Source organism: Syngnathus floridae, chromosome 13 (assembly GCF_059516105.1).
Source record: "Syngnathus floridae isolate MCC-2025c chromosome 13, RoL_Sflo_1.0, whole genome shotgun sequence".
NCBI classification, from domain to species: Eukaryota; Metazoa; Chordata; class Actinopteri; order Syngnathiformes; family Syngnathidae; genus Syngnathus; species Syngnathus floridae.
In genome coordinates, this window is record NC_142425.1 from 14,030,658 (window position 1) to 14,040,768 (window position 10,111).

The 10,111-nt window shown below is 42.5% G+C and overlaps 2 protein-coding genes across 2 annotated transcripts in view; both read right to left on the reverse strand.

The window, feature by feature from the left end:
- alg6 (ALG6 alpha-1,3-glucosyltransferase) overlaps nt 1-2,387 on the reverse strand; it is a 10,549-nt gene extending 8,162 nt beyond the window's left edge. Inside the window, exons 1-7 of the mRNA XM_088393939.1 lie at nt 2,213-2,387; nt 1,943-2,027; nt 1,541-1,630; nt 1,313-1,401; nt 1,159-1,241; nt 759-823; nt 307-492 (exon numbers count right to left, since the gene is read on the reverse strand). Coding sequence (XP_088250065.1) covers nt 307-492; nt 759-823; nt 1,159-1,241; nt 1,313-1,401; nt 1,541-1,630; nt 1,943-2,027; nt 2,213-2,294 — 680 coding nt within the window. The 5' untranslated portion in view covers nt 2,295-2,387. The remainder of the gene's footprint in view (nt 1-306; nt 493-758; nt 824-1,158; nt 1,242-1,312; nt 1,402-1,540; nt 1,631-1,942; nt 2,028-2,212) is intronic.
- Nucleotides 2,388-5,887: 3,500 nt separating this feature from the next.
- On the reverse strand, nt 5,888-8,119 carry foxd3 (forkhead box D3). Its single transcript, XM_088393989.1, has one exon. The coding sequence runs from the start codon at nt 7,459-7,461 to the stop codon at nt 6,289-6,291; it is 1,173 nt and encodes a 390-aa protein (XP_088250115.1). The 5' UTR covers nt 7,462-8,119; the 3' UTR covers nt 5,888-6,288.
- Between the last annotated feature and the right edge of the window lie 1,992 nt (nt 8,120-10,111).

Sequence of the window (10,111 nt, forward strand, 5' to 3'; positions counted from 1 at the left end):
GGGTGCAATGAACGCTGCTGCACGTACAGGCATAGCTGAAGAGTTTGGGCATAGCTAGAGTGTCATCTGGACATATCTTCCCGCCAACCCTTCTAATCCGGCTCTCCGTTTGCTTGAAATGCCCTTGGAACATTGTTACTAGATAAATAGACAAAAGTAACAGCATCCTAGCTGAGTCATTCTCTGGTGCTCCACTTGAATGGGCCTTCTTTCCAAGGTTGAAACAACATGATGGCTAAATTAGAATTGGCTAAACTGGGATTGCTGTAGTTGCACACCAAATATCAAAGTTAGGGTTACACTCACCCTTGCCCCGTGATGCCCACTTTGAAACACTTTCCCAGGAGGTAGCAGAAGAAGGGTAGAGCGTGGTAGAGCTCCATCTGTTTGTAGTTGAGGGCCAGGGTGAAGGCCATTGAGCCCAGTCCATCCCAACCCAGTCCCAGAGCCAGGACAGCCCACAGGGCAAAGCCCAGGCTCACTGCATTGTACCTCGCCACTGTTAAGCGTAATAAATGGAAACAGAGTGTTCTCACAAGTAAAAAAAAAAAACGGGTTTGATGTATTGCTGACGAGATGAAAACATTTTGTCAGCTACATTTTATTCTGCTCCAGGAAAAAAGCATCCACCACATGCAGAAAAAACGTACACGCTTGAAATAACTTGTTGTAAATTGGTATGACAACGAAGCAACACTGTAAAGCTTTGTCATTATGTCAATAAAATAAACCGCTGACATCATATATAGAAAGGATACTGGAAATGTCCATAGTCAATAAGAAGTAGCCCTGGATACATCAGAAAGCAGAGCAGAGTGCAAATCTGAGCAGGGGAAAAAAAAATTAAACAAAGGTTATTTTAATTGTATTTTTTACACACAGAAAACAGATGATGTGATTGGATGATGGATGACACTGTGAAATGGATTTTCTGTATATTGTTATTCAGAGGTCTTAAGATGATCAGATAGATTGTTGTTTGCTGTCTTCAAACTTAACACTGTTGTTTCTTGTCATCCCCACCAACGGACACTCTAACTGTACTATTACAATACATTGCAGTAAGGGCCACTAAAAAGAGTGCACTGATCAATGTTTTACGTTATCTTTAGCGAGAGATTATATTTCAGTAAATGCCACTAGAACATCATGTCTCACCTTTCTCTTAATAGTTCCATTATTCAGCCATAAACAATATAATATAACAGCAGGGATGTATATGAGCACATCTGCAACAAGGACTGCAACAAAGAAACAAAGCCAGAACTTTAAATTGTGCTGATGACTACACATGGTGGATTTATTCCCGTACCTGTTGTTCTCATAAATAACTTGTGCGTTGTACTTTCATAACCTCTGGATTTGTGAAGCTGCACCCATTCAGGGTTTATTATCTTGGCACTGCAACGTCAAACAAATTATTTGTGGAGAGGGAAGGCTGGGGACATCAAAACCAACTCCAATTTTAATAAAACCTCAATTCAAATGTTCTACTGAAGTCTCATCATGAGAGTGTTTGCATTCATCACAAAATACTTACATATGGCCACAGATCAGGCTGTGGTAGGCAGTCAGAGGAGGATAGTCAAGACCCCAGTAATTCAAGTCATTGTCCGTGGTATTCAAGTACCTGGAGAAGGACAACAACAAAAAAGAATCTTCTGCAGTAACATTAAAAGCTCATATTACATGAGAGATTTCGAAATGCATACTCCCAAATATGATAAACCTCACTTGATGTGAACAGTAAAAATGATTCAACATGACAAAAAGTGGATATCTGGTCGGTGAATCATTTGGATATCTTGCAAGTTCAATACCAAGACAACAGTAGATGTTACACAGTGCAAGCCATAGGGTACTGCATACCACCACGCACAGCAATGTATACAATGTCGTGTGCCCAACTGCTATTTGTTTACAAGGCGTCTAATATACTGACCATTCATGCACTGGCAGATTGTAGGTGATTTCTTGCCAGTGCCTCTGTGCTTCATAGTCGCCAAACATCGGTGCTTTTCCCGCACCTTGAAACACATGCAAGTTTTAGGGAATGAGAAATTGACAAGTTAAAAAATGATCCCGTTTCAAACACAAGGTATTACACGCAACATTGGTTGTGGGTTTAATTGCAACCAATGTTGCAGGACTTCCGAGCTGCAATTAGTAGCAACAGTATAGATGCCCTGCAAATATATAATAGGTTTCCTACCAGAATAGGAATTTAAGGAGACTCCCCATCTCACAACAACGCCGAGTAAAAAACATATTGAAACGAGACACCAAGTCTGCATAACGCTCAAGAGATAGAGATGGCTTTTGTGAAGTTACAAACTGGCAAGACGCTATTCATTGACAATGTTTACCGTGCGTACATTTCCTGTACACGTCATCATTTACACGTTCTCATTGGTCGATGGCTGCTGACGTAGCAGTCCAAATCATTGAGACATTCAGGTACCCTGAGAAAATCGGACTTTTTCCCTTCAGCTATTAGATGGCCTGACAGATATTTTCCTAGGATATTATGGCATAACTACCATTGCACTGTCAGTTTTTCTTTGCTTAGAAATGTTTTATACTTTATCAAATCAATTTTATACTTTATCAAATCAATTTGGAGAGTGGCACGGTGGCCTAGACATTGTGGAATCAGTTTGGGAGGTGGAAGTGTGAATGAGTGGTTAACACATCTGCCTCACGGTTCTGAGGTTACTCATTCGAAGCCTGTCCCTCTTCCTGTGCAGTGTGTGTGTTGTCCTGGTGCTTGCTAGGTTAAACTCCAGACACTCCAGCTTCCTCCCACATAATAAACCTGTGTCGAAGTTAATTGAAAACTGTTAATTGACTATAGGCATGAATGATTATTTGTCCCTGTTAATGGCTGGTGATTAGTTAAGGTGCACTCCGCCTCTTGCCCAGTAAAACGAATTTCAGAGTTTTAAAAAAAGAAGACACATTTTGTATGATATAGTCATGTATTGCACATTCCTTCCTATTATAACTGCATATGGGAAGTTTATACAATAAGAAGAATCGTAATGGATGTAACATTTGAACAACAAACAAGGACATCAATCTGGATGCATCATATTGGATGCATGCATGCACAGTTCACCTGTGGAATTTGTCATGCAACAAGACCTGCACCAATTATACGTAATCACAAGCTGCACATGTCAAATATCTTGTCGTTTTTGCTAGTCTGTATACAGATATGGAAATATGAAGGGGTGCCTAGCTTTTACACTCCCCTCAGCGTGTAAATCTCAGCCCACAGGCATGATCTCCTCGGTGACCTTTTCCTCTGTTGACACCAACCTACCCAAGGTGTTGGGGCAGACATGTTCCTTGTGGTTCTGGCATCAATTATGTATAAATAATAATAACCTTGGACAACTGCTGATTTGCAATGACACTTTCATTACAAAGCGAGCAGCCAATAACTCACTGATAGCCATTAGTTATTAATGCCTGGCCACATCAGCTTTACTTTGTCATTTATTGCTTCATCTTGATGCCTTTTTAAATATTCAGTAACTGCTGTACCTACATTTACTGTCTGTGGCTTCCTCCCTGGTGAAGGCATTGCTTGTGGTGTGGAAGATGACCTAGTTATTGAGGAGGAGTTTTCCAGTGGCACTGTGTTGACTAGAGGAAGAAAACACCCTGTTCAGACAACACATCACATTTGAAGAGATTATTCATTTGACAAAATCCAACTTTCTCTTACAAATTTACGTTTATGTAAGTTAATTATATGTTTCATACCTGTTTAGTCAATCATGAATAAATAAATAAATAAATAAATAAATAAATAAATAAATAAATAAATAAATAAATAAATAAATAAATAAATAAATAAATAAATAAATAAACGGGGCCAGCATTTATTTTTTATTTTGCAGTAGATTGTATTTTTAATATCCCACATACAGTAAGTTGGTCATTTGGGTTAGAGGTTGAGGTTGAAGGGTATAATGTATATTTTATTATGAGATCATTCTGGTCTACTTTTATATCAAAGCAAGAGTAAACTGAGACTGAAGGAAAGGCCCCAATGCTGATTGTAGGTTAAAATTAAAATCTGTGTTTATTTTTACTCGTCTTCCCGATACCATGAATTCATTTGACTTATTGTCCTCGGGGTCAGGGAAAGCTAAAGTCTTAAAGCCTCGACTGATCATCGTTCAATTTGAAGCCTGACGCATAAAGATTGACGCATAAAAATATTATATAATAACACTTTTCCCTGATGCGCCTCAAGTCTTAAAGTTCAGGCATGAGGTCGGAGGATCGAAAAAATAGAGCATCTAACACCCATGCCAATATTTTGTTATGTGCACTGCCATGAAGATCCTGCAAACGAGACGATGGAAATTCGACAAAGTGTGAGTTGCATTTGCTTCCCATGTTTTTCTATAAATTCTGCAAGTTGTTGTTGAAAGAATGACAAAGCCTGTCGGCAGTCAGAAGTGTGGGAACGACACGCTCGGCTTTTCTCCACCTGCTGTGCACAAGCAAGTGCAGCTGCACAGCTCAATATAGACTCTACTGTTTGCTTTTTAAATGAGCATGCGTGTCATCTAGTCAGCACTTTATATTGTAGACCAAAATATTGTCAGAATTAAAAAAAAACAATAATATATATTTGCAATTTTAAATGTGTTCCCGTTATGAAGACAAAATGTAAAGTTCTCAGGTGACTGGTGTGTTTTTTCTTCATCACAGGTGCATCGTCTCAAAGTAAACGTCGCACATAGTGTATGAGTGAAAATGCAACAACTGTGCACTGCAGTCACGGGAGCGGGATTCGCTCCGAAGACCAACCCGGATCTCTCTCACACCTCCGGTAACGAACGTGCACATAGACGATGAAAAACCCAACCTCATCAACCTTCCGTTTTCAACATATACTGCTTTCCTCCTTTCATAAAATTGCCAAAGAATTTCTTCAAAACCGTTTGTGTCATTGTGCCCCGAAAATCCCAATCTCTTTTCTAAAATTATTAAACTATGATCGATCAAATATTAGCCTATTTACAATGAGGTTCTAAAATACTCCAACAATTATTGATTATTATTATTATTATTATTATTATTGATTATTATTATAATTATTATTATTATTATTATTATTATTATTATTATTATTATCATCATTATTATTATTATAATTGTACCTTTTTTTTTCTATTTCGTTTTTAATATTAGAAATACCATCGGGGCATTTGAGAAGGCTTTTGCATAATCACCTTCTTCGGTGTCTGACTGTGAAGTGAAGCAGCGAGAGGCTCCTTTCTCTTTCTTTCCCATGGGGATCGGATAAATATAGAGTGCACACACGCGCGAGCCGGTGCCCCCCCACGCACACACTCACCATTTGCTGTTTGTGTAAAAGTGATTAGCCAGACACAACTGCGAAACTGTTGAAACTGTGATCTGTGAGGAAGTCGAGCCACCGAATCTTGTAAAAGGACACCGGCAGTGATGTCATATTAAAAGGTCTCAGTCCAAATGAAATCACTAAAGCCTGTGAAGCGAATGTTCTGTCTAAAAATTCAAAATCCAATGTAAAAGTGTCGTCCTTGTGGTTAGTTGTATTATGTGGCAATTTAGGCAATTTAATAACAGATTGTGAAGGTTTGCATTGTATTGCATTTCATATAGTTTTATCAGTAGCTGGGCAATTTATGTTTTGCACCTGTTTTTAATTGTGGTGGATTTCAGATGCAAAAGAACATTTTTTTAGACATATTAAAATTAAATGCATTTTTTTAAATTCAAATTTTAAATTAAAATGTTCTGCTCTAGAATTTTGCTTTAGCTACTGATTTTTTAATTTCCTTCAAGTGCATATGGAAAGTTAGTCATAAAAATAGATCAATTGTATTCGAATTATTAATCTGATTTATTTACAAATAAAGCCAGTGTACACCACAATATAGCTAAGTAGAATGACACATACTGTTTTTTTTCTCTCATAATAAACAGACTATTTCAGAGCGTTGGTGTAAATTTTCCACATCCTTCATCCAGTACAAAAAAATGTAAACTAATCATCACAGATCTGTAACCAAACCAAAAAAAGACAGAAAAGGTCAAATGATTGTTTAAAAAAAACAAAAACAAAAAAACAAATATTTACAAATATTACCTGTACAGAAATATTTCCTTTTTCTTTTTTGTTTCTGTCTGCGTGTGAACAGTCTACAGTGAGCCATTGTCCAGTGCTGCCTATTACACGTCTCATTATAAAAATATGTTTTTGGGTAGGTATGGTAAGAGTCACTGTGAGGGCCATTTGGACACCGTGGCCGTGGTGGCCGAGGGTAAAACGTGTCCGGAAAGAATGCTGGAAGGTACGCTGAGGATTGGGGCGATGGCGGCGGAGGTCCGGCTCAGAGAAAGCGACTGGGCGCTCAGCAGGGCGGACTGAACGGTGACGGGAGGCCGCAGGAATGCCTGAGCGGAGCCCGCCACCGTGGACGGAGACGAGCTGGAGACCCCGATAATGTTCTCTATGCTGAACGAGGGTCTGCTGGACGGTTCCGACTTGATCATGGACGCCGTGCTCAAACTGCTGAGCTGCAGTTGCAAGCCCGGGCTGAGCTGCGAGTTGAAGGCTTTGCGGTTCAACTCCGCCGAGGACAGTAAAGGGACACCCGGGGGCAGCATGGGCCCCACGGGAGGGATGTAGGGGTACTGCAAAGCCGCGGGGTGGGAATAGGCGGCCGGGTGGATGCCGTAGTGCCTCCCGTAGGGGCCACCCAGCCCGTACGCCCCGAAACTTTGCATCATCAGAGCGGTCTGGTCCCTGAGCACGTCCGGCTGAACCCTCTTGAACCGTTTCCTCCTCCTGAGGAAGCTGCCGTTGTCAAACATGTCCTCCGAAGCCGGGTCCAAGGTCCAGTAGTTGCCCTTGCCGGGGTTGCCGGGCTCCCGGGGGATCTTGACGAAGCAGTCGTTGAGCGACAGGTTGTGGCGGATGGAGTTTTGCCACGCCGGGAACTTCTCTCGGTAGTAGGGGAAGCGGTTGCTGATGAACTCGCAGATGCCGCTCAGGGTGAGTTTCTTCTGCGGGCTCTGGAGGATGGCCATGGTGATGAGCGCGATGTACGAGTAGGGCGGTTTGACCAAACTACTTTTGGGCTTCTGTAGCGCGCCTCCCGGCGTGGCGCTCTGCTCCTCTCCCTTCCCGGCGCCGGTCTCCCCTTCTCCGGCGCTCTCGCAGCACGGACTCCCGCCGCCGGATCTCATCTCCTCTTTGTCCACCTCAATGTCATCATCATCATCGCGGAGGTCGTGCAGGATGCCCCCGCCGGGACTGTCGCAGTCGCTGTCCCGCTCCATGCACTCATCGTCCCCCTCGCCCACCACGTCGATGTCCACGTCCTCGGTCGTGAGTACCGTCTGGCCGGACATGTCGTTGGCTCTTTCGCTGCCTCCAGACAGGGTCATCTCACGGCTTACTTACAGTTCTTTTCTTTTCCAAAAAGGGGGGGAGGAAAAAGAAAAAAGAAAAAAGAAAAGTCTCGCAGCCAAAACAAGCGGTGGTGCGATGGTAAGGTCAGAGCAGTGCGCCCGCGCGCACACACCGATCTGTGTTGACTTTGTGCTGGCCCCTGTCAGGAGATCGGATGTCTCTCCAATGAGTTTCAAGAGGCAGACGGAGAGAAACTTCTTGCAGTCTGATGTGCAGGTTGCGTGGAGACGGGGCCACTTAATTGTGCCTTGCCGCGTCCGTGCGTCCGTGCGTCCGCGCGTCCCTCACTTATGTCCCGTTTGGAGCCACACTCGGAGCACAAAGTCGAGATGTCACATGCTTTTAAAGGTCGGAGCTTTTAAAAGAGACTCTGATAGATTGCCCCCACCGCCACCGCCACCGGCACCGGCACCAGCACATCAACCTCCACCTCCACCATGCAAGCCCAGTATATGATAAGGGGCCGGCCGGCCACGTGGTCGGGTGACGCCATCACGCCCCCTCTCTCTTCCTGCCTGCAGCCTGCTGTTAAACCATGCAAACTGGAGTTGTTTCATGGATTTGTCAACAAAGGGACATCAGCAGTGCTGCTTTCCGCTCTTTTCTGTATTCGCTCGTCATAGACCATTTAGCGGCGCCCACGCGGGTGAGGAGAAAGAAGATGAGGAGGAGAGAGAAAATTGCTCGGCGTGATTGAACGATCTGGCGTAAATGATCACGAACGCGTGAACACGATTAACTTTTGCAAATGTGACGAAAGCCGCAGAATGCAATCGACTACGGTTAAGGTTGGATCCTTATTATTAGCACCTTTTAAATGTGCTTGCATCATCATCATCATCGCTATTGTTATTTATTATTATTATTATTATTGTTATTATTATTATTATTATTATTATTATTATTATTATTATTATTATTATTATTATTATTATTATTATTATTATTATTGCTGCATGCGTAATACCTATTCGCACCTGCACGTTTTCTTTTCTCTTTTGCGGCCGGGCCGGGCCGCAAATGCAAAACGTCAAATTCAGGTCTATTTATTCCTGCAGGATTAGCGAGGGTGAGAAGAATATTGAGCAGCAGCAGTAGCAGCAGCACCAGCAATGAATGAAGAGAATAACGAATTTCCTAAGAGTTTTGAAGAGGTGTTAACGACTCCGATCATTGCATGTATTTACATTTGAAAACAGAAGGAAATGTAGCAGCGGGAGAATGCAGAGAGCATCATTCAGACACATGAAGGTGAGCCGCGTGAGAAGACGGAGGCAAAAACGGCCTTGAGCTTTACGGCAAACCTTCCAAGGACTAATATTTATCATTAAATGCACTCAATTGTTTGTCGTGACTCCGTGCATAATGTGATTTAAGCGCTTAACAGGCTTCTATTGAGGGCCGTTTCGTCGGTTAATGAAAATATCAATAATCAACACAAGTCAATTGATAGAGAAAAAAGCGCACATTGTAAAACTGGAAGGCACGACAATTTCCTCTACTCCTATAATATTGGTTAACGGCATTTTGTTTTTCTAAAAAACGATTACTAAGAAAATAAATATTTAACAGTATCCTTTTCCACGGTAATTTTTGTTTATTGTGATTTAATGGATTGTGAGAATAGGCAATTGTATTTTCATATATTTTCGCTGGTTTGATTTTTTCCTTTCATTTTCCCCCGAACGTTCAGCGCATGCAAGCAGGCAGGCAGGCAGGAAGGCAGGCAGGCAGGCAGGCAGGCAGGCAGGCAGGCAGGCAGGCAGGCAGGCAGGGAGGCGCGATGCCCCACCGCTGCATGACACCTCTGTTCATGGGATAAAAGTGGGATTAATGAATGAATAAAACGCTGTCATTAATAAGGCTCGCTGGGGTCAGAGGAGAGAAACCTGTATCTTCCAATTAAACCGCTCCGGTGTTAATCTTTGGCCGACCTGTGTGATCCGAGAGAGCGTCAATACGAACTACTTAGCAGCAAGCAGTCAACTATTGAGCAGGATTCATTTCAAGAAAACACCCACGTGTCATATTTCTCGTTGCTATATTGCAGATTATTTAAGGTGATATTAATTGCATGCACTGCTTACGAATCGGTCAGTTGCAGGGATAGCAATTGAGTAATTCGTTTTCCTCTTTGTTGCATAGGTGCAGGTCGGACACCTTTACAATAATAATAATAATAATAATAATAATAATAATAATAATAATAATAATAATAATAATAGAAGCTGAGTTGCAATGTAGTGTAAAAAGTGTCTGACTTGCAGCACAGGCGTCCTTCCTGTGATCTTTTGAAGCCTCATAAATCCGCTCTTACACCGCCGCGCGGTTTGTTAATGAAATGTTTTAAGCACGTATGCACGCGGTTTAGCGCGACCAAACCTTTTAGTATAATAAGACAGTGTGTTTGTGTGCGCGCGTGTGTCTGTGCGCGTGTGCGTGCACGCGTGTGCGGCGCTGCTGCTGCTGCTGCTGCTGCTGGTGGTGGTGGTGGAGCACAGGTGATGGAGAGGAAACGTCATGCGATCACTGCCAACTATATACTGCAAGGTCACCGAACTAATAATTGTGATCATAATAACGCGATGCTCTGTTGATTTCCGACAGGAGAGTTCCCCCTCTTCT

What these genes read in the sequence shown, in the direction of transcription:
- foxd3 (XM_088393989.1), bottom strand. Translation starts at nt 7,461, where the DNA reads ATGACCCTGTCTGGAGGCAGCGAAAGAGCCAACGACATGTCCGGCCAG.